General features: G+C 38.1%; 1 protein-coding gene across 2 annotated transcripts in view; it reads right to left on the reverse strand.

Annotated features, from left to right (window-relative positions):
- LOC132382062 (tau-tubulin kinase 2-like) overlaps positions 1-25,092 on the reverse strand; it is a 377,848-nt gene that overhangs the window by 19,830 nt on the left and 332,926 nt on the right. Inside the window, exon 14 of one of the 2 annotated variants that reach the window (XM_059951909.1) lies at positions 11,346-11,588. The exons of the other annotated variant lie outside the window; for it this stretch is intronic. Within the exon in view, the coding sequence (XP_059807892.1) occupies positions 11,346-11,588 (243 nt within the window). The remainder of the gene's footprint in view (positions 1-11,345; positions 11,589-25,092) is intronic. 2 annotated transcript variants of the gene reach the window in all.

Here is a 25,092-nt window from a genome sequence, read left to right on the forward strand (position 1 = left end):
AAGGTCTGCTTTGCTGAGCTCAGCACCTCAACATTGATAATTTTGTATATAAACCTATCCGTTTCAACTTGTTTTCTAAATGCCCAAGTGTCAGATTTAATAACATGAACATTGATGAGTTTTTTTGAGCTGTTCCAACACCCATGCCATCGAAAAGTACTAAAAAAGACGGCCAAGCTGGACTGCACAGAGCGCTTGCCTGGGGCTGGGGAGCTAGCCATTGCTAGCTCTGCTAACACACTGGACCCTGCTTTTTGTCAAGTAATTCGGGAAGTTACAGAGAACATATTCAAAATGATGGACGAGAAGCTGGCTCCACTCTCTCTAATACTCCAAAACCACACACTGGAGCTTAAAAATCTTCATACAAGAATGACAGAGGCCGATGGCTGAGTCTCTGCGGTAGAGACTGTAGCTGATTAGGCTCAAAGCCATGTCCGGGCGCTGGAAAAGCAATTTCAAAGCCTGTCTGACCATATCAATGATCCTGAGAATAGAGGCAGGAGGAAGAACATACAAATCATCCATCTACATAAAGGTACAGCAGGCAGGTCAGCAAAGTTTTTTGAGGGCTGGTTGCCTAATTTCCTTGATTTGAAAACCAAGACTGGACGCACTAAAGTGGAAAGAACTCATCATATGCTGGCTCCAAAGCTGGGTCCAGACCAACACCCTCGACCTGTCCTTGTCTGGTTCCATAATTTTGGTAATATATGAGGGATCCAGGCTTATGCTTTTTCAAGATTTCTTGGCAGCTATTGTTCAGAAGCGCAAAGAATTTGACCAGATGAGGAAGTGGCTGAGAGAATCCGAAATCCAGTACTTTATGCTATACCCAGTGGCGCTGAGGATCACCTACAACTGGACCACTTGTTGATACTTGATTCTCCTGACAAAGCTAAAATTTTTGTGGACAAGTTGGGCTAAAGAATGTATACAGTATATTATGTAGCCCTGGTTATGGACGATAAAATGACCAGGGCTACACAATGGTCGCTTTAGTTTACCTTTTCATTACTCAATGGCAAGATATCTTATACGATGGGTAACGTGTTTGTTTTCATTAATACAGCTTCATTATTTGTTTAAGTTAGTGGTTCTGCTCCAGCCTGAAGGAGCTTAAACACGACGGTAACAAATCGGTGGATTGATAAATTATGCCCTGTTTTCATTTTTGACTATGTTAAATATGGGCAGTGGGGCAGAATATGGGGTGCTAGAAGGTTCTGATATCCCCTTTAAGTGTGGGGTAAGTCCTCCTGTTCAGCGCTGTTGGCCCTTTGTTCTTTTTTGTGTTTTTTTTATTTACTTACTGCTGCTCAGCTGATCTTAAGTTAGGTTTCTTCTCCTCCGGAGTCAAATCATTGTTATAAAGGGTTATGGCCAGTAATATATTAAAATTGTGCACTTGGAACATTAAAAGGAGTCATTCACCAATCAAGAGAAAGAAAATCCTACTAAACCTGAGAAAGGAAAGGGTGGATATAACCTTATTGCAAGGGGCACATTTAAATGATAAAGAACATCTAAAACTGCAACAGAGTGGATTTGATCAGGTCTATTTTTTATCCTTTAATACCAGGAGTGGGGGGGGCATTTTAATTAGGAACAACTTATTAGATTGCATTAAGGATAAATATGGGAGATTTGTGATTATTAAGGCTTCAATATATGGAGAGGAATATGGTATTCTCAATGTTTACTGCCCTCTCAAATCCTCTCAAATTCCTAATAGATGCTTTTTCCAAACTTACAAGCTTTTCAATACAGAACATTATTGTAGGTGGGGATTTTAATTGTCTCATGGACCCATTGATGGACAGAATATCTAGTGGTCCCCCATTGCTCTCCTCACAGTCCAAACAAATGTGGCTTATGTGGAAAACTAGGACTTGTGGAGGTTGTTACATCCCTCAGACAAAGACTTCACATTTTTTTCTAATCCACACAAGTGTTACACCAGAATTGATCTTTTTCTAACCCCCAAAATGCTCCTAGACTTAGTTGTATCCTGCACAACTGGAAATATCGCTATTTCTGACTATGCAGCAGTATATTTAAATATCAAGCCCAAAGGTAATTCAGCACGATCTAGACATTGGAGGCTGAACCCTTTTATTCTAAAAGATAATATGTTTATAGACCACTTTACTTCTGAACTCAAAACTTTCCTATCTATTAATTCCAAATCAGCTAGTAGTCCATCAATGCTCTGGGAAACTGCTAAGGCCTATGCAAGGAGATTAATACTCCATTAGTAAGAAGTTGTGGCGACCCACTTACTAGCACACTCAAACCGGCTCACAATTAGCCAGCATGCAGGCACAAAGGCTAGGTCCGCAACAAAGGGAGAAAGCCTGAGGGGGTGTCAGTACGTGCCTCTCGAAGCATCCGCGCAGGGGAGGGTGGATTGAAGGAGGCTTTAAAAAGCAAGGTTGTGAAGTTCGAATAAACTTAACTTTGACTGCAGTTTACCGACTCCGTGTCGTTATTTTAGTGCTGCGTGTAGCACACCGCTACAAAGTGACAAGCTGCGGAACAGCAGTACCTAGTGGAAGCAAGACTGGCGCAGCTGAAAAGGATTATATTAATAAGTCTTCTGCAGCTAAGTTAACAAAGATCACAGCCCTACACTGTACACTAAACTCTTTATTTACACAAGCAGCCAAAAGAAAATTGACATTTGCTAAACAACGATTGTTTGAACATGGTGAAAAACCAGGTAGGTATTTGGCTTACTTAGCTAGAAAGAAAAATGCCTCTCAGACTATTGCTTCAGTTAGGGATGGGACAGGAGCCCTCACCAGTAATTCTAAAATGACTGATGTTCTGTTTAATAATTTTTATTCTAAATTGCATCCATCTGAGCAATGTAATGATGGGCAATCTAGGACGGCGTCCTTTTTCAGGAATTTAGGTCTCCTAGGCATTTCTTCTGAACAAGAGTCCCTCCTCAAGGCTCCGTTATCTATACATGAGATACAGGAAGCTGTGAGACAGCTCCAAAGTGGGAATGCCCCTGGTCCTGATGGACTCACTAGTGAATTCTATAAAGAGTTCACAGGGTTATTATCAGAGCCTATGCTAAACATGTTCAATCATGCATTTAATTGTGGTCTCCTCCCAGCATCATTGAGAGAAGCTAATAGCTCCCTAATTCTTAAAAAAGTAAAGAGCCCTGAAGACTGTGCCTCCTACAGGCCTATTTCATTGTTAAACGTTGACTTTAAAATCTTATCTAAAACCTTAGCATTGTGATTAGAAACTGTGTTACCTTTTATTATAAAAGAGGATCAAACGGGTTTTGTAAAAGGCCATAGATCATCTCACAATATCAGAAGATTACTTAATGTGAATCAGGCATGTCAGCAACAGGCAGTCGACGGTTTGGTGGTTTCCTTAGATACAGAAAAGGCCTTTGATCATGTTGAATGGCCGTATCTTTTTTTCACTTTAGAACAATTTGGTTTGGGCAATAATTTTATTAAGTGGGTGAAGGTTCTTTATAATGACCCTTTGGCTGCAATTCTCACTAATGGTATTAGGTCGGATAATTTTAGTATTCTGAGGGGCAGCCGGCAGGGCTGCCCTTTATCACCACTACTTTTCACACTAGTGATCGAGCCATTAGCAGAGGCTATTCGGCAAGACTCCAAAATATCTCTCCAGATATAGGACTAAAGTCACATGAAATTACATTGTATGTGGATGATGTTCTAATCTTCTTATCAAACCCTGCTATATCACTACACCACCTTATATACTGCATCAATTCATTTAGCGCCTTTTCAGGGTATAAAATCAACTTTACTAAATCAGAGACTATGCCTCTGGGGAATCTGCTGCAGGTATCTGACACTCAGGATGTTTTCCCCTTTAAATTGTCACACACAGGTTTTGTTTAACCTAGGCTTATTCATCACACCTACGTTTAATCAATTGTTGAAAGCTAACTTTACACAGTTATTTGACAAAATCAAACAGGGTGTTGAGCAATGGAGCACTCTTCCCATTTCTTGGTTTGGCCGAATATCCTTGCTCAAAATGAACATTCTTCCTCGTCTGCTCTACCTAATACAAATGATTCCAGTCATTTTTACCCAACAAACAATTAAAAAATAAATGGCTGGTTTTGTTCTTTCATTTGGAACAAAAAAAAAAGACCCTGTTTTAAAATGACTAGGTTACAGCTTCCCAGTAGTCTAGGGGGTCTAGATTTTCCAGACAACAAAAAAAAATCAATTAAGTTCCTTTTTATCTTATGTGGTTTACTGGGTTTGCAGGGACCCCTCCTCAATTTGGCCAGACATTGAAGCCTCACAAACGAACAAAATGCCCTCTTATTAATTTGCTTTTCCTCAATAAGATGAAATTAGTTAAGGAATATTGTCACAATCCAATAATAATTAACCCAATCAGGACTTGGAGGGCGATGTGACAAATTGAGGGCAATGCAGCAAAAATATCACCCTTCACTCCAATAACCGGCAGTCCAGATTTTCAGCCTGGCATAATGATTTCTGGATTTAAACTTTGGATTTCTAAGGGTATTTTCCATGTAGGAGATTTGTTTCATGAAGGAACAATGATGTCTTTTAGTCAAATAGTACAGAAATACTATCAAGTACAGATCTTTTTCATTTCTTTCAGATAAGAGATTATATACAGAAAAAAACATTGTTAACTGATTTCTATAGTTCTGACATAGAAAAGAGGGTGTTTTGTTTTAAGGGTGAAGTCTCCATCAGTATTTTTTTTTACAGAATCCTCTATCCTGAGGCTGTGCCCTCTTGTCCTAGATTCTCCCACCGTGGGAAACATCCTTTCCACATCTACTCTGAATAGGCCTTTCAATGAGATCCTCCCTTATCCTTATAAATTCCAGCGAGTACAGACGCAGAGCTATCAAACGTTCCTCATATGATAACCCTTTCATTCCCAGAGTCATCCTTATGAACCTCCTCTGAACACTCTGCAATGCCCGCACATCTCTTCTTAGATGAGGAGCCCAAAACTGTTCACGATGCTCAAGGTGAGGCCTCACCAATACTTTATAAAGCACTGTCCTAAGGGATTTTTCAGATATGTTAATAGCAAAAGGATAGCAAAGGAGGAGGAGCCAGTAGAGAGCCAGTAGGAGCCAGTAGAGAGGAGCATCCATTCAGAACAGAGATGCAGAGAAATTTCTTTAGCCAGAGGGTGGTGAATTTGTGGAATTTATTATCACAGGCAGCTATGGAGGCCAGGTATTTAAGGCAGAAATTGATAGGCTCTTGATTGGAAACAGCATCAAAGGTTATAGGGAGAAAGTCAGGGAATGGGGCTGAGGAGGGGAAAAGAAGATCAGGCATCATTACATGGCCAAGCAGACATGATGGGCCAAATGGCCTAATTCTGCTCCTACATTATATGGACTTTCTTTCACCTTGTTTGCTCGGGCAACCTCAAGCCTTCTTTTAGCCCTTCTGATATCTTTCTTAAGTGTTTTCTTGCGTTTCTTATACTTCATAAGCACCTCATTTGTTCCAGTCTATTATGCACCTCCTTTTCTTCCCTAACTAGCACCTCAATATCTCTTGGGTTATGGAGGAAGATGTGGTTGTGTAGAAAGATGTTGTTAAGACGCCCTGAGATGCCGTTCCTACACTACTCCTCACATTGAAATATACACAACTCAACATATTCATTCCACCATGCTCAAGCTTTTGATTTCTGACTCTGTATGCCGGTTTAACAACGTTTTTCTTCACAACCACTCCACCATCTTTTCTGGTGCCAGGGTTCCCATCCCCATGCAACTCCAGTTTAAGCACCCCCCTCCCCATGTAGCACTATCAAAGCAAACCTTTCCACCAGGACATTAGCCCTCTCCTCCAATTCAGCTGCAAACAGTCCTTTCTGTACAGGTCCCACCTTCCCTGGAAGACAGCCCAGATCCAAAACTCTGAGGCCCCCTTTCTCCTGCACCACATCTTTAGCCAGGTGTTAAACTATACGATCTTACCATTTCTTACCTCATTAGCATGTGGCACAGGTATCAATCTTGAGATCACAACCTTGGAGGACCTGTCCTTTAATTTAGCACCTATCTCCCTGAACTCACCTTGTAGGACCTCATCACCCATCCTACCCATGTTCTTGGTACTGATGTGGGCCACGTCCTCTGGCTGCTCACCCTCCCACTTAAGAATGCTATGGACTCATTCCAGTGTCCATGACCCTGGCACCCTTGCAACAAACAATCTGGAAATTTTGTTCTCTTCCAAAGTACCTTTCTGTTTGACTAACCAACAAATACCCCATCACTGCAGCTCACCTCTTCTATTCCCCTGCCCTTCTGAGCCACAGAGCCAGACTGACTGCCAGGGTCCTGACCACTGTGTCTTTCCTCTGCTTGGTCATTCTCCACACCCCAATATTATGCAAAGCATTATAACAGTTGTTGAGGGGAATTACCACAGGGATACTCTGTACTGGCTGCCCATCCCCTTTCCCCCTCTAGATAGTCACCCTCTGGATAGTTACCTGTGTCATGACCCTTGGGTGTAACTACCTCTCTATATGTCCTATCTACAACCCCACAGCCTCCGGAATGATCCTTAGTTGAACTAGCTCCAGCTCCAACTCCTTAACATGGTCTAATAGAAGCTGTAGTTGAATGTACTTCCTGCAGGTGTAGTCATCAGGAACACTAGACCTCTCCTTACCTTCCCACAACCCACAGGAGGAGCATTCCACAAACCTGTCTAGTATCCCCAATGCTCTGAACGTGCTGAAGCTTCGATGAGCTAAAGTCTCAACTCCCCACTCCAACTCTGGCCCACTCACACACTGGCAGCTCCCACAATGGCCACTCTGCTTAAATCTAGCTTCTTTTTATTGGTCTTTGCGAAGTGCCTAACTATCTGCAAATCTGATGTCTCCTCGGGACCATGGTGAACAAAATGTGCTGACTGCCCCGCCCACTCCTTTTAAACTCTCTCTCTCCCTCTATGCAATCCGAAGCCTCTTCAAGACTATGGCGTGTAAAATGCAAATTTGATTCCAAGTTATTTACCAAATAACAAAGTTTTCAGTACTGATCTCTGCTTGAGTCTGACTGACCACAGAACTGCAGACAGACACACTACTGTGACTTCATGGGCCAACTGATTATGAATCCAAACTACCAATTTAGCAGTGAGGCCATGACTCTGAATCATCCTGATTGAGCTGCCACGGGAGACCTACCAAGCATCTTACTAAAGTCCATGTAAACAAAATCCACTACTTCACCCTCATCAATCACCTTGGTATCCTCCATCAAAACCTCAACTGAATTTGCAAGTATTGACTGACATGCTTTAATCTTTCCTCACACCACAAACATGCCATTCTTGGATTTAGTGTGGTGAACCTTCTATTGGTTGGAAGTACAGGCCTGCACATAACGCCCCACATGCTGTCTCAACAGGACACAATATAAACATGGCAAGATGTCTTTTACTCAAATCCTCCTGCAATAAACAGCAACTACCACTTTGCCTTTCTAATTGCTTGCTGTATCTGTGTCTTAACTTTCAAGTATTCAAGTAAACGACACACAGGCCTCTTTGAATACTTTGCATTTCCCCCAAAAGGATGACTTTTTCTTCACATTAAATTCCAAATCACTTAATCTGTCCATACCTTAAAGCATTTCCGTATGTCATCGTTATATGGAACAAATGATACTGCCTACACTGCAAGCCATCCAGAGCTGAATCCATCTAATATTATAAAATAAAGTACCCTTTAAATAAGAATTAGTTCCTACAATTTACTGTGCCTTTTGCTTATCATCTTGAGGTTAAAACCAGAGAAGAATTCAGGTATCTAGGACCCATAAGACCATAAGAGATAGGAACAGAATTAGGCCATTTGGCCCACTGAGTCTGCTCCACCATGTAATCAAGGCTGATCCTTTCTTCCCCCCCACTTCCTCAGCCCACTCCCTGACCTTCTCCCTGTAACCTTTCATACCATGTCCAATCAAGAACCCATCAAGTTCTGCCTTAAATACACCCAACAACCTGGTCTCTACAGCTGCCAATGGTAATAAATTCCACAAATTCACCACCCTCTGGCTAAAGAAATGTTGCCACATCTGTTTTAAATGGAAGCCCCTCTATCCTTAGGCTGTGCCTTCTTGTCCTAAACTCCTCCACTATGGGAAACATCCATTCTACATCTACTCTGACTAATCTTTTCAACATTCAAAAGGTTTCAATGAGGTCTCCCTCCATCCTTCTAAATTCCAGTGGGTACAGACCCAGAGCCATCAAACGTGCCTCGTATGATAACCCTTTCATTGTGGAATCATCCTTGTGAACCTCCTCTGGAGGCTCTCCAATGCCAGTACATCTTTTCTTAGATAAGGAGCCCAAAACTGTTCACAATATTCAAAGTGAGGCCTTATAAAGCCTCAGCATCATATCCTTGCTCTTGTATTCTAGACCTCTTGAAAGGAATGAATGAATGAATTCACGTTTCTTCACAACAGCATCCATTGGAGACTTCCATTATGAACCTTACTTTTCCAATAACCACAAATGTGCACAATAAAGCTGTTTTAGAATTTTATGAGTTAGGCAACTAGTAAGAATCTGGCTTGATCTTTGTGATTAAAACATTAAAATGCCACAAACCAACAGAAACTTCTTCAGACAATTGTCTGCTTTGCCTTAACACCCACTTACACTATGGTACTGCACCACACCAATAAAAGGGAATCAGAGAAGTATACAGTCCATTTCAATTGGGCCTTCTATTCAGAAGCATGAATTAAGCAGCAAGGAAGTTAACAGCTACTGTATTGCATTTTATACAATATGCAATTGTATATTTATTCATGAAGAGTTCACCCAGACTTGGAGCTGAAACAGACTTCATACATTTTGGTAAACCCCATTTTAGACATTATATGTAATTTATCATATCCTTTAACTTCTACAGCAAATTTCAGATTTATTTATCATACTTACATAAAAACATGCAGTGAAATGTGTTCCTTCTGTTAACAATCAACATAACCTAGGAATAAGCTTGGGCAGTTCATAAATGTTGCCACACATTCAAGATGCACTGCATTTCAGATCTTAGTATGAAAATTTTAGACTAATGCAAATTCCATATTTGGTGCTTTCATTCATTTTCGAACCATTTGCAATTCTGTGCCTCAGGAGTCTAAAAATTAAGAGGCAGTAGTAGATTTTATTCAAGAGTAGTGGAGTAACTAGGAAACTGACAAAAAGCCTCTCTCAAGGATACTGAGAAAGATGCCAAAATTCATTCTATTTAGTGCATTCTATGGGGCAGTGTCAATGACTACAGGGATTTTTGAGAATGCCAACTGCCCTTTCTACCATGATTCTGGCCAAACTCTCCAAAACAGAGAATTATTCTCATCATCACGAACAGTGGATTGTTCCAGAAGTGCAATATTACATCAGCATCTGAACATACTGAGTGAAAAATAATCCAGTCACGTCTCATCTGTGGATCCATGCTGGGGCATTTTTGGTCAAGTGGACACTGGGGCTGCATCAAGCAACAAGACACAATTAGTTCTGTACTGGAACTTTGTTTTAAACCTTATATTGGCTGAAAATGAAGCCTAAAGATTCTCCATCACAGTCCATAACTCTATAACATACAATGAATGATTCTGATTCTGTGACCTAGTTGTGAGATTTGTTGGGAATGGAATAGTAAACAGGGGGGATAGATAAAAACAGAAAATGCTGGAGATACTCAGCAGTCAGAAAGCATCTGTGAAGAGAAAAATGGATTAATATTTTAGGTTGAGAACTTCTTATCAGACTGGGCAAAGATAGAAAATTATGAATGTTTTAAGTTGCAGAAAAGTGGTATGGTGAAGAGAACAAGGGAATGCTTGGGATAGGGTAAAGACCAAGAGAGACTGCAAAACTGGTGATGCCAGCCAAAAGAGATCAACAAAAACTTGTTAACTGAAGCTGATCTGTCCACCTGTCAAGTGCTGATTCATTACAGCATTTTTGGAAGTCCAAATCCTCTATGACATGTATCCCATCAGTACTTTTATATATAAAAAAAATCCACTCAGATCTCACACTGCTGTGCTCAGAATGAGGTTCAAAGCCATGTACTCTGCGGCATCCTCCCAGCAATGAATCCCCAAAGGTTTAGTGTGGAGAGGCTGCCTGTGCAGGTTGGTTATAGGTAGGTCAGGGAGAGAAATGCAGCCGCTCAGGGTTCGTTTATGACACTCAGAGCAGCACCTTAGTCAGCATGGTGAGTTCAGGCCATTACTAGGGACTGGTGGCACCTACTCCATGTGTTTGATGCTCACAATGCTGTGTCATTGTTCTGCAGAAACCAAGCACAGATTGAGTGATGTCTTAAACAGGAAGCCTCCATTCACTCTACAAGGACAACCCTGATCTTTCAGTTGCCTGACACTTTAACTCTCTGTCCAACTCCAATCTCTGACTTAAGTCCCATACATCATTCCAAATAAGACCAAGGCAAGTGGAAGAGATAAAACATCATCAGAATTAGCTAGCTGTGATCATGTCATAACATTAACTCAGGTTTTTCTTTCTCTGATGACGCTGCCTGGCCTGCTGGACAGTTCCAGCACACTCTCATTTCAAATGTAGTGTGTTGCGCATCTTACACTTCCAGCAATGATTTTATTTCATTCTCTTCCCCATCTTCACACATCTTTTCCTTCAAGTCATACAGATCCGATGTAACTAAAATTCCCTCCTCTCTCAGCCAACACCACTACCATTTGTCTTTTGGTTCCCACCCAATCACAGACAATCCCTTTGACCTCTCCAACCCCACCTGCTGCCTCTGCACTATAAACACACTCATTTCTAATTTTGCTTAGTTCTGATGAAAGGTTAGATTGCACCCCTGCCCACCACCAAAATTGTTAAAAACACCAGTTATTTTTCTGATTCATTTGTCAAACAGCAGTTATTTAATTGATGCAGTGACAACATTCTAACTTAAATGATGAAACATATTTATATCTAACATCCTTAGAAAAAAAACTGTTTTATTGTAATTAACCTCAATGACACACGCTCAAATTGAGTGTTCATTTAGATAGCCTATCTGTTAAAACTTATGAAGATCCTTTCAAACATTGATGACTGTTCCTTAACCAAAACATATTCCCAGAATGTTAATGAAATAAAAAGGTTAATACATTTTTTAAATCATTGAATTTAGGGTTAGTACCAAATGGATTGAAAGTAAATACAATGCTGGAATAGTTTTTTTAAAAACTCAACTACAGTAAAGAATACTGTAAACAAAATCTACTGGTTCACCTGTTGGAGCTGAGCTTTGGAGATGCGAATGATAGAAGGCAGCTTGGTGTTGCCTGGAAGGAAGGGAAGCTGCCTGCGACCTGGGCAGCGTAAATTGTTCTCAGCTGACTGTCTCCTGTGCAAATCTGACTGCCTCCTGTGAAGTGGATCCAAATCTGAGGATAACAATGCTACAGGGCTTGGGGGTCGGAAGGGACACTGCTTCCTTGGAGTGTTGGGATGTGGCAAATGAGTTGTGTTCAGCTGTGAGAACATATGGATGGGAATATTGGTGAATTCAAGATCAAGACTGCTTTCTGTATACATGAAAAAATACAAGCACACCAAGAAAACTCACACACATATTCTCCTACACATCCACACATTTCATGCAGTTACAATTCAGTCCGGTGAAATGTTAGTGTTAACAATGGACAACAGCAATTACAGACATGCAGATTTAACAGTATAACCATGTGATGAATGGATGAGGAATGGCTCTGGCAAAAAGCAAACAAGATGGAAGACATTTTTTTTATTACTAGGTTTTTCATCTCCAGCCTTTTAAGCTGCTGTTTAGTCCTGCCCCCCACCCCTCCTTACTGCAGGGATCGCTCCCTACACAACTCCCTTGTCCATTCATCCCTCCCCTTTTATCTCTCTCCTGACACTTACCCATGCAAGAAGAACAAGTGCTATACCACCCCCAACATCTCCTCCATCACTACGATTCAGGGCCCTAAACAGTCCTACAGTCCTCCCAGGTGAAGTGACACTTCACCTGTGAGACTGTATCCGGTGCTCTCAGTGTGGCCTCCTGTATATTGGTGAGACCCAATGTAGATTGGGAGACTGCTTTGCCAAGCACCTACGCTTTTGTTGACAGGAAAAAGCAGGATCTCCCAGTGGCCACCCATTTTAATTCCACTTCCATTCCCACAACAGTCCATGGACTTCCCTGTTACCATGACATGGCCACACTCAGGTTGGAGGAGCAACACCTTGTATTCCGTCTGGGTAGCCTCCAACCTGATAGCATGAAAATTGATTTCTCGAACTTCCAGTAATGCCTCTGTCCCCCTTCAGTATTCCCCATCCCCTTTGCTGTTTCACCTTATCTCCTTATCTGCCTATCACCTCTCCCTTTTCTTTCCTCCATTGCCTTTTGTCCTCTCCCATGATTCCCCTTCTCCAGCTCAGCATCTCTTTCACCAATCAACTTCCCAGTCTTTACAGCCCCCTCACAGTTTCAGCTACCACCTTGTATTTTTTCCTCCTCTCAACTTCTTACTCTGACTCATCTTTCTTTCTCCATTCCTGCCGAAGGGTCTCTGCCTGAAACATCAACTGTTTACTCTTTTTCACAGATGCTGCCTGGCCTGCTGAGTTCCCCAGCATTGCGTGTGTGTTGCTCAGATTTCCAGCATTTGAAGATTTTCTCTTGTTTTAAACTGCTCTCTTGATGGGAAATAATTTCACAAATGCTGAGAGATCAACAACTCCCTCATGTGGTCATTCTTCAGTTCCAAGCTTAGGGTCAAATAATATCACAGGTGAACATTAGGGTGAATAATATCTGTATTTAACAAGTACTAATATGACTGAAAACACATTTACATTCTCCTCTTTCTTACAGCAGCCTGCATGGCATCAGCAAAGTCAGAGTTGAGACTGACTTTTGCTGAACCAAAAACAAAACACCAGAGAACTCCAATTGCAGCATGTAAAATAGCTTCCATTTTTATCTCCAACTCTAATTTTTTCATCATCTTCGTTTCATCTTGTCTTCCATTGCCAGCAAAAATAAGCTCCAACACTACATATTAGAGAAAATATTGCTGTTTAATGATTCTGAAGGGATTTTTGAAATTTGTTTGCTATTCTGAAAAATTTGTAAAAATGTTAAACAAAATTCTTCAGCCATAGGGTAAAATAAATTTTCGGGAGCACAAAAAATGAGATTGAGTTGGTCAATTGAGCTATGGATTGCTGAAGAATTAAGGACATGTTCTAAAGCAGCAACCTGCTGCAATCGAAAATAACAGCACTGTGTAGGTAAACAGATTTGAAAATTATTTTTATGTTAGCATTAGAGTTGAAGTTCCTGCAGCATATATTACAAATGTTATGAGCTGTATTTCAAAACTGACCTCACAATGTGTTTTTAATTTTAAGAAAACTCCGCAGCCACTGCAATATTTTTGCTTTGATTTAACATTTATGGTGTTGTTTAACAACTTCTGCCTATTAAACTCGCAGCAAGTAAGTCATCAAAGCCTAATGTCAAATGACCTGCAATGACAATAGCTTTATTTTTAAACTGAATCTCAATTGCTTTCATACTCACGAGATTCATTTGTTATATACTTTAACAGTTTGGGTATGAATACAGGGATAAGATAAATACGTTTGCAGATGACATGAAAATTGGCATCACTGTTGATCGTGAAGATAGTCAAAGGTTACAAAATAATGTTGATCAGTAGAAAGAGCAATGGTAGATGGGATTTTTTTTGGGAGGACTAATAGGGCAGAACATATGCAATAAATACAGGGCTTCAGAGTGTCAGTCAATACAAATGGATCTCAGTACACAAGATCGGAGATTGGTGAAGGGGCAGCACAGGCAGATAAGGTAGTGAAGAAGGTATACAATACAAGAGGAGGGAAGTTTATACTTCCCAAAACATGTCTTCCTCGCATCAAAGGATACTCAGTGGGTGGGGGAAAGCTGAGAGCAGTTGACAGTTAAGCAGGCAAGGTGAAGGAGAATCCTAAGGGTTTCTACAGCTATATTAAAAGCAAGAGGATTGCAAGGGACAAAATTGGTCCTCTGGAAGATCAGAATGTTAATCCGGGGGGTGGAGTTTCAAGATGGCGACGTAAGCATCTGCCTTTTAGGCGCTCTTTATTTTTTTAACTATAATCACCCTTTAATTAGATCTTTTCGAACTTAATCATATGAGTTGCTACCTTTGATTGACCCTTTTTTCCTAAAATAATAGTTGATCTAATCTTGTCAAACTTAAAATGGCTACAAGTAAGAAATCGGCTAAGGATCCTGTATCCATCGACGCAATTTCTGGTCTTTTGGACATTAAACTGGATGTTAAATTTGCGGGTATGGAAGGTAAATTGGACAATAAACTGGATGCTAAATTTGCGGGTCTGGAAGGCAGACTAGAAGGTAAATTGGACAGTAAACTGTTAAGTTTGGAAAGGAGGATTACTTCGAAAATATCCGATCTTGAAGGAGTTGTTAAATCGCTTGAAACTAAGTTTCAGTCGCAGGCGTTAGAGGTTCAACAGCATGGAAATAAGATCACGACTCTTGAACAATCAATTTGTGAAAAAGCACGTACAATTGAAGTGTTAGAGAAGAAGATAGAGTCGACTGCTAAAACTTTAGATCAGTACAAGTTTAAAATTACTGATCTTGAAAATCGTTCTCGCAGACAGAATTTGCGCATCATCGGAATTCCCGAAAAAGTTGAGTCCGGTGATTTAACTGAATTTTTCTCTAAATTACTGTGGGAAATTTTCGGTGGTGAAGGTTTGAAAAATGAACCTGTTATTGACCGCGCTCATAGAGTTGCGAGGCTTTCGTCTGTGCCTGATAAACCACGAGCGGTGATTGTTCGCCTTCATTATCCTCGTGAGAAAGAGCTTCTAATTCGATTAGCTCGTAAAAAAGGTATGATCTCCTACAGAAATTACTCATTTCGAATAGTTGAGGACTATTCGTATGAAGTAATGAAAGCCAGGATCGCTTTTAAACCAGTGATGGCAGAGATTCATTCGATTGGATTTAAACAAGCTTTAATGTATCCAGCGAAGCTTAGAATGGTGCTGCCCGACAACAGTCTACACTTTTTTAACACTCCTGAAGAAGCGAAGAAATTTGTTGAAGAATATCGATCCTCTAGTGCAACTTGAACTATGAGTTACATTGAAGATTTTTTTTTGGAGAGAGGATGTCATTTCATTTTAAGTTTTAACCCTGGAAGTTGGGTTATAACTTTTTATTTTGAACTATGGGTCTGGGTCTTTTTTTTTTACTACTATTATTATTGCTTATAGATGCTGTTTTAATTTTTATAATATCCTTTTTTATACACGTTTGTATTTTGTAATAATGAATTATTTTTTCAAAATGTCATTTCTTCTTCCCATAAGTCTTTACTTTTTATAAGCGTTTATTTGCTTGCCTGTATTTAGAAATGGAACAAAGGTTTTGAATTCTTTTTTTTTAGTTTTTTTTTATATATGTTGTAGTGTCTATTAAACCTTTTTTTTTTAAAAATTCTATTTTGATAACTTTTTTACTAAATTTTCTTATTAGATTGCTGAATTTATATTCATATTTTGTAATATGGCTTTCTCAAAATGTCATTTCTTCTTCCCATAAGTCTTGGCTTGTGAAACGTCATCTTTGTATCTGAATATGGAATTTCTTTTTTAAAGATGTATTACATTTTTAAACTTTAATGTTCATTTTTTTTATTAATGATTTTTCTGGTTTTACTATTTTAGTTTTTTTTTGATTTGTCTGATATGTGTGTGTATGTGTATGTGTATATATATATATATATATATATATATATTTTTTTTTTGCAACTCTATATTTTAATTAGGGTGTTATATAGTTTTTTCTTAAAAAATTTTCTTATGGAGCTGCCATCTTGAAATGGGGGTAATATTAGTATTAGTTTATGCGCCTGCCGCTTGGCTTTCTTTCAAAGGGTGGGGGGAGGGGGGAGGGATCTTTTTTCATGCTTTTGCTTTTTATTTTTTTGCTTTTAGTTTATGGGCTGACTTTAAATTGTTAATATTGTTGAGGTGTCAGGATCTCCGGTTGCTCCTGAATCAATTTTCCTTCTTCCTAAATTGTGGGTTATGTGTCTTTTTAACCTTTTATGATACACACAATTAATATTGGTATGATGGATAAATCTATTAACTTTATCTCGTGGAATACTAATGGTTTAAATCATCCGATTAAACGTAAAAAAATATTTAAAGTATTCCATAGATTGAACGCTAATATTATTTTTGCACAGGAGACCCATATTAGGAGGGAGGATAATCAACGTTTTTTTAGGTTCTGGAAAGGTCAACAATTTCACTCAAATTGTACCGCTAAAATTAGGGGTGTGTCTATTTTTATAGACGCCTCAATTTCGTTTACACATTATGAAATTATTTCTGATCCACAGGGTAGATTTTTGTTGATAACTGGTTCACTTTTTAATCGGAAAGTTGTTTTAGTTAATATTTATGCTCCAAACTTTGATTGTCCTGAATTTTTTAAACGTTTATTTACTTCTCTTCCTAATTTGAATGAATATATGTTGATTATGGGTGGAGACTTTAATTGTTGTTTGAATCCTTCGATGGATAGATCTAAACCTATTCGAACTCTTCCGAATAGATCAGCTTTACTTATTAATTCTTTTATGGTTGATTCTGGAATTACTGAAATATGGCGGTTTTTGAACCCTAAAGATAAAGAATTTTCATTTTTTTCACATGTATATCATAGTTATTCTAGAATTGATTACTTTCTTATTGATCATCGTTTATTAACAGATGTTATTGATTGTAAATACGATTCTATTGCTATTTCGGATCATGCGCCTTTGAAGTTATCTATCAAGATTTCGGACTCTTCTATCAATACTAGATCCTGGAGACTTAATGCTACTTTACTTCAAGATCCAGAATTTATTACCTTCATAAAGCAACAAATTGACTTATTTTTTTCAACAAACTATAATGAAGAGATTGATAAAGGAATACTTTGGGACTCTTTCAAGGCTTTTATTCGTGGACAAATTATTTCATATTCCGCTGGTAAAAGAAAACAAAGATATTCAGATATAGCTTTATTGGTGGATAAAATTAAAGAAATTGATAAGATTTATTCCGTTACTCCTACCAAAGAACTTTATAAGAAGAGAGTTGAGCTTCAAATGGAACATAGTTTATTATTATCTTCTTCAATTGAGAATCAATTAATTAAGACTAGGGCTCAATTTTATATTCATAGTGATCGAACTGGTAAATTGTTAGCTAATCAATTAAAAGCTATTTCGACTAAGCGACAAATTATTAAAATTCGTAAACAAGACGGTAATTTAACTACTGATTATAAAGAAATCAATAACACTTTTCAAGATTTTTATAAATCTTTATATCAATCAGAATTTGACGGTGACCGGTTTACGATGGATAATTTTTTTAATAATTTGAATATTCCTAAACTGATAGATGAAGATTGTAGCTTGCTTGAGGCTCCTATTTCTATGGATGAAATAAGAGAGGCTATCTCATCAATGAATTCAGGGAAAGCTCCTGGTCCTGATGGTTTTATTGTAGAATTTTTTAAAACTTTTTCTTTATTGCTTTCTCCTTGGCTATGTGAAATCTTTAATGATGCGTTTGTTAAGAAGAGACTACCTCAATCGTTTTATGAAGCTACTATCTCTTTAATTCTTAAAAAAGATAAAGATCCTACTTTATGTGCATCTTATCGCCCTATATCATTATTAAATGTAGACTCTAAGATTCTTACAAAAATTTTAGCCATTAGATTAGAAAAGGTATTACCACAGATTATTTCAGAAGATCAAACTGGTTTTATTAGGAATCGATATTCCTTTTTTAATATTAGAAAATTGATTAACATAATTTATACTTCATCACCTACAACCCCAGAATGTGTTATCTCATTAGATGCTGAAAAAGCCTTTGATAGAGTTGAATGGACATATTTATTTAATGCATTGAGAAACTTTAATTTTAGTCCTAATTTTATATCATGGATTAAATTAATATATTATAAACCTGTTGCTTCTGTTCTTACAAATAATTATAGATCCTCTTTTTTTCAATTATCTCGTGGTACGAGACAAGGTTGTCCTTTAAGTCCTTTATTATTTAATATTGCATTAGAACCTTTAGCTATTGCTATTCGTGAGTCTCCTAATATTTTTGGTATTACCCGTAATGAGAAGTTATACAAATTATCGCTTTATGCTGATGATTTGTTGTTATATATTTCTAATCCTAGTAGGTCTATTTCTGCTATTTTATCCTTGTTGGCTCAATTTGGTAGCTTTTCTGGTTATAAATTAAACTTAGATAAGAGTGAGTTATTCCCTTTAAACGCGCAAACTTTATTGAGTGATAGGATGCCATTTAAAGTTGTTACTGATAACTTTATCTATTTAGGTATAAAAATCACCAAGAAATATAAAGATTTATTTGGACTGAATTTTTTACCTATGCTTCATCAAATTCAGCAACTTACTACTAGATGGTCTCCCTTATTTTTATCATTAGTTGGTCGGATTAATGCTATTAAAATGATGATTTTACCGAAATTTTTATATTTATTCCAAGCTTTACCAATTTTTATTCCTAAAGCTTTTTTTGATAATATTGATTCAAAAATTTCCTCATTTGTGTGGCAAAATAAAAATCCTAGGTTAAGCAAAAGGCAATTACAAAAGTCTAAAAAAGATGGTGGTCTAGCTTTACCTAACTTTAGATTTTATTATTGGGCGAATAATATTCGTAACCTAATGTACTGGAAACTAGATTTGGATTCACCTGTGTGCCCACAGTGGGTAAATTTAGAATGTAGTGAGGTTAAGGGATATTCTATATTTTCCGTTCTTGGTTCTTTTCTTCCTATTGATTTACCCAAATTCAATAAACAGATATCTAACCCTGTTGTTAAACATACATTACGAATTTGGTTTCAATTTCGCAAATTCTTTAATCTGAAAAACTTTGCTCTGGACAGCCCTATTTTATGTAATTTTTTTTTTAAACCTTCATTGACAGATCAAGCTTTTAGTATATGGAAAAGGAAAGGTATAAAATGTTTTCGTGATCTTTTTTTTGAAGGTACTTTGATGTCTTTTGATCAACTATCCAACAAATTTGAATTACCTAAATCTAATTTTTTTAGATACTTACAAATTAGAAATTTCTTACATAAAATTCTTCCATCTTTTCCTAACTCAACTCCATCGGATTTTTCAGATTTGATTTTTACTTTTAATCCTTGTCAGAAGGGATTAGTAGCTTTTATTTATAACATGATTATGAAGATACAGCCAGAAATATCGGATAGAATTAGACAAGAATGGGAAAAAGAACTTCGATGTAATATATCAACAGAGAAATGGGAAAAAATTTTACAAATGGTTAATTCCTCCTCTATTTGTGCTAAACATGCTTTAATACAATTTAAAATTGTACATAGAGCTTATATGTCTAAAGATAAGCTTGCCCGATTTTATTCGCATATTAATCCTCAATGTGACAGATGTCACTTAGAAGTGGCTTCATTGACTCACATGTTTTGGACATGTCCCACTTTACATAACTATTGGAAGGACATTTTTGATGTCACTTCCTCAGTATGGAATATCGATTTACAACCCCATTTTATTACTGCAATTTTCGGTATACCAAATGAAGATGGCAATCAGCTTTCCCCTTCAATCAGACGAATGATTGCCTTTGTAACATTAATTGCCAGAAGGTCTATATTACAAAACTGGAAAGAAGTAAATCCTCCTACTACATTTCAGTGGTTCTCCCAAACTATTTCTTATTTGAGTTTGGAAAAAATCAGAAGCACTATCTTTGATTCTTCAATTAAATTTGAAGAAACCTGGGGACCATTTATTCGACACTTTCATATGAATTAATTTGGCCTATTTCAGATCCTTTTCTCTACTTATACTTGTTCAGGTATGGAGTTCCGGAGCTCTTTTCTTGACACCTTTATATATTTATAAAGTGCTATTATTGCCCATGTTAGTTTTAGTTTAGTATTTTTTTTCAATATATATTTTTTCTCATATATAATTTCAATTTTTTTTTTCTTCTTTTTTCGACGATTATTTTTGTTTTTTTTTCATACATATTTATATAGACTTGATTGATTTATGTACCTTTTGTTGATGGATGTTTTAATAGGATATTATTATCCTATTACTAATGTAATCTCAAGTTTATTGAATCTGTAATCTATTCATTATTATGTGCTGTTTTTTTTTATATATGAAATTTAATAAAAAGATTGAAAAAGAAAGAAAAGAATGTTAATCCATGCGTGGAGCCAGAAGAGATGGGGAGATTATTTTGTATCTTTATTTACTCGGGGTACAGACACAGAGTCTATAGAAGTGAGGCAAAGCAGTAGCAAGATCATGGACCCTATACAGATTACAGACGAGGTTTTGTTTGCTATCTTGAGGCAAATCAGAGTGGATAAGTCCCCATGGCCTAACCAAGTGTACCCTCAGACCCTGTGGAAGGCAAGTGCAGAAATTGCAAGAACCCTAGCAGAGATATTTAAATCATCTTTAGCAACAGGTGAGGTACTGGAGGATTGGAGGATAGCCATTTTTTCCCCCACTGTTTAACTAAAGCTCTAAAAATAAACCAGGAAATTATAGGCTGGTGAGCCTGATATCAGTAGTGGGAAAGTTATTGGAAGGTACTCTAAGGAACCAGATATATGAGTATTTGGATAGACATGCACTGATTAGGAATAGTCAGCATGGCTTTGTGCATGGTAGGTTGTGAATAACCAAACTTACCAAGCTTTTGAGGAAGTTACAAGAAAAGTTGATGAAGGCAAGACAGTGGATGTCAACAGGGAATTTAGTAAGGCATTTGACAAGGTCCCCATGGGATGTTGGTCATGAAGGTTCAGACCCTTGGCATTCAAGGTGAGGTAGTAAGTAGGATTAGACATAGGCTTTGTGGAAGAAGCCAGAGAGTGGTGGTTGATAGTTGACTCTGACTGGAGGCCTATGACATTGGAGAGCTTCAGGGATCAGTGCTGGGCCCATTGTTGTTTGATATCTGTATCAATGATCAGGGATGATAATGAGGTTAACTGGATCAACAAATTTGCATCTGACACCAAGATTGGGAATGCAGTGGACAGCAAGGAGACTATCATGGCCTGCAGCAGGATCTAGATCTCCTGGAAGAAAGGCAGATGAAATTTAATGCAGACAGGTGCAAGGTTTTGCACTTCAATAGGAACAAGGGCAGATCTTACACTGTGAGCCATAAGGCACTGAGCAGTGCAGTAGAACAAAGGGATCTAATTCATTGAAAGTGGCATCACAGGTAGATAAGGTCATAAAGAAAGCTCTTAGCACACTGGTCTTCATAAATCAAAGTACTGAGTACAGGAAATGGGATGCTATGTTGATCCCCCACTAAGCACATCTTTCTCTCCCCAGATGAGGCGACACTTCACCTGTGAGTCCTTTGGGGTCATATATTGTGTTTGGTGCTCCCCGCGTGGCTTCCTGTACATCGATGACACCTAATATAGATTGGGAGACCACTTCGCTGAGCACCAATACCCCATCTGCCAAAACAAGTGAGGTCTCCCAGTGACCACCTATTTTAATTCCACTTCCTATTCCCATTCTGATATGTCCATCACTCCACTGTTGTGATGAAGCCATACCTAGATTAGAGGAACAACACCTTATACAGGTATCCCCTGCTTTTCAAAAGTTTGCTTTACGCCACTTCGCTTTTACGAAAGACATACATTAGTACCTATTTTCACTAACCAAAGGAAATCTGAAGAGGATTTTTACTTTTCCGAAAAAAGGTGAAAAGCGAATATAGCGTTCAGCATTGTTTTGCAGTGACCCATTATAAAGGCAGTGCGCACCCCAAGCAGCGAGAGTGGCACCACCAATCTCCTTCCCCAGGAACTACACTCAGCACCACGCCACCATAGCTTTTGAACTGTGTCTGTGAGCATCTGTGCTTTATCTCGATGTATTTTGTGCATCCGTTAGCAAGATGTGTCCTAAGGTATCAGAAGAGCCTAAGAGAGCTCGTAAGGCTGTTACACTTTGTGTAAAACTGGATGTAATTAAGCGTTCGTGCTGAACAAAATAAAGACATTGTGCGTGCGTTGAACTTGCCTGCGTCCACCATTTGTACTATTTACACGCAAAGAGAAGGAATCTTGAAAGCTGCTGATGTTATTAATCGTTCTGCTCATAGCAAAATGGTCTCTTTTATTCAGCATCCAGTAATGGATAAAATGGAAAGTCTATTGCTTGAGTGGATTGATGGGTGTACAAAGTGCGGTGTTTTGCTAAGTTATCATATACTTAAGGAGAGATCAGTCAGTCTTCTTAATAAGCTGAAACAGAAAGCATTGGACAATGGTTCTATGATTCTACTTTATATAGGCTATGTATTTATCATATCATTCCTGCTTTTACTAAATGTTAGTGTTATTTTAGTTTTTATCTGTTATTTGGTATGATTTGTTAGGTTATTTTTTGGGTCCGGGAATGCTGAAAACTTTTTCCCGTATAAATTAATGGTAATTGCTTCTTCACTTTACACCATTTCAGCTTACAAAAGGTTTCACAGGAACGCTCTACTTTCGGACAGCGGGGGAAACCTGTATTCTGTCTGCGTGGCCTCTAACCTGATGGCATGAACACTGATTTCTCACACTTCAGGTAATGCCCCCCACAACCCCTGAACCATTTCCTGTCCCCTTTTTCCTCCCTCATCTCCTTGGCCACCCATGGATTTCCTCTGGTGCTCCTCCCCCACTTTTTTTCTACCATGGCTTTCTGTCTCTTTCACCAATCAACTTCCCAACTCTTTAATTCATCTTTCTTCCTCCAGGTTTCGCCTTGTGTTTCTCTCTCCCATCTCCCATGTTTTAAATTGACTCAAATAACCATATAACAATTACAGCACGGAAACAGGCCATCTCAGCCCTTCTAGTCCGTGCCGAACGCTTACACTCACCTAGTCCCACTGGCCCGCACTCAGCCCATAACCCTCCATTCCTTTCGTATCCATATACCTATCCAATTTTACTTCAAATGACAATATGATTATTGCCTCTACCTGCCTCTACCACTTCTACTGGAAGCTCATTCCACACAACTACCACTCTCTGAGTAAAGAAATTCAGGGGGGTGGAGTTTCAAGATGGCGACGTAGACATCTGCCTTTTAGGCGCTCTTCATTTTTTAAGCTATAATCACCCTTTAATCAAATCTTTTCGTACTTAATCATATGGGTTGATATTTATGATTTATTTTTCTTTTTCAAACTTAAAATGTCTGCACCTAAGAAATCGTCTAAAGACCCTATAACTCTCGATGCAATCTCCAGTCTTCTGGATACTAAACTGGATACTAAACTTGCAAGTCTGGAAAACAAACTTACTGCGAAAATATCAGAGCTTGAAGAAGTCGTTAAATCATTTGATATCAAGCTTCAATCGCAGGCAGCAGTTATTGAACGCCATGAAGAAAAGTTTGCGGCTCTTGACAAGATAATTTGTGAAAAAATACGCACAATCGAAACTTTGGAGGAGAAGGTACGATCGACCGCTAAAATAGTGGAGCAGTAGAAGTTTAAAATCACCGATCTTGAAAACCGGTCTCGCAGACAGAATTTGCGTATTATTGGATTTCCCGAAAATCTCGAGTCTGGTGACTTAACTGAATATTTCTCTAATTTATTGTGGGAAATTTTTGGCGAGGACGCTTTGCGGGTTAAACCTACTGTTCCCACAGTGTTCCCACCTATCGTGCCCACAGAGTTTCGAGATTTTCGGCTGCGAAAGACAAGCCACGAGCTGTGATTGTTCGTCTCCATTATCCTCGGGAGAAAGAGCTTTTAAGTCGATTAGCTCGTCAGAAAGGTATGATTTCTCACAAAAACAACAAGTTTCGTATTGTGGAGGACTATTCATTCGAGGTAATGAGGGCGAGAATTGCTTTTAAACCGGTGATGGCGGAGGTTCATTCGATTGGACTTAAACAAGCTTTAAGATACCCAGCGAATCTCAGAATTACGTTGAGCGACAACAGTCAGCGTTTCTTTAATACTCCGGAAGAAGCGAAGAAATTCGTTGAAGAATATCGCTCTTCTAGTCCAACTTGAACTATGTGTTATGTGGAAGAACTTTTGGAGAGAAGACGCCATTTCGTTTTAGGCTTTAACTTATGAAGCTGCGGTATAGCTTTTTATTTTGGTCTGTAGACCTGGTTGTTTTTTTTTATTATTATCATGATTTACAGATGCTTTTTTAACTTTACTATAATGTCTTTTTTCTTAATTAATTTTTTTTCCCTCTGGATTAGATATACATGTTAAGACTTTGTAATAATGATTTATTTTTTAAGATGTCGTTTCTTATTCCTATAAGACTTTGCTTTCCGTAAGCGTTTATTTGCCTGTATTTGAGAATGGGACGAACGTTTTGAATTTTTGAACCTTTTTTTTAAATATATATTGCAGTGGTTATTGAACCCTTTTTTAATTCTATTTTGATAACCTTTTTTTTAAAAAAAAGATTGGTGAATTTACATCTATATTTTGTAATATGGTCCTTTCAAAATGTCGTTTCTTCTTCCCATAAATCTTTGTTTTTGAAACGTCATTTCCTTATATTTGAATATGGAATTTTTTTTTAAAAGGCATATTACACTATTTTAAACTTCAATAGTTATCCTTTTTTATTAATGATTTTTTGCTTTTTTATATTATTTTTTCATTTTGATTGATATATATTCTTTCTGTTTACAACCCTGTATTTATATCTGGGTGTTATATAGTTTCTCTTCTTTCTTTTCATGAAGTCGCCATCTTGAAAATGGGGCTAATATTAGTGTTAGTTTGTGCGCCTGCCGCTTGGCTTTTTTCCGTGGGGTTGGGGGAGGGGGGA

The sequence above is a fragment of the Hypanus sabinus genome, chromosome 2, assembly GCF_030144855.1.
Source record: "Hypanus sabinus isolate sHypSab1 chromosome 2, sHypSab1.hap1, whole genome shotgun sequence".
NCBI classification, from domain to species: Eukaryota; Metazoa; Chordata; class Chondrichthyes; order Myliobatiformes; family Dasyatidae; genus Hypanus; species Hypanus sabinus.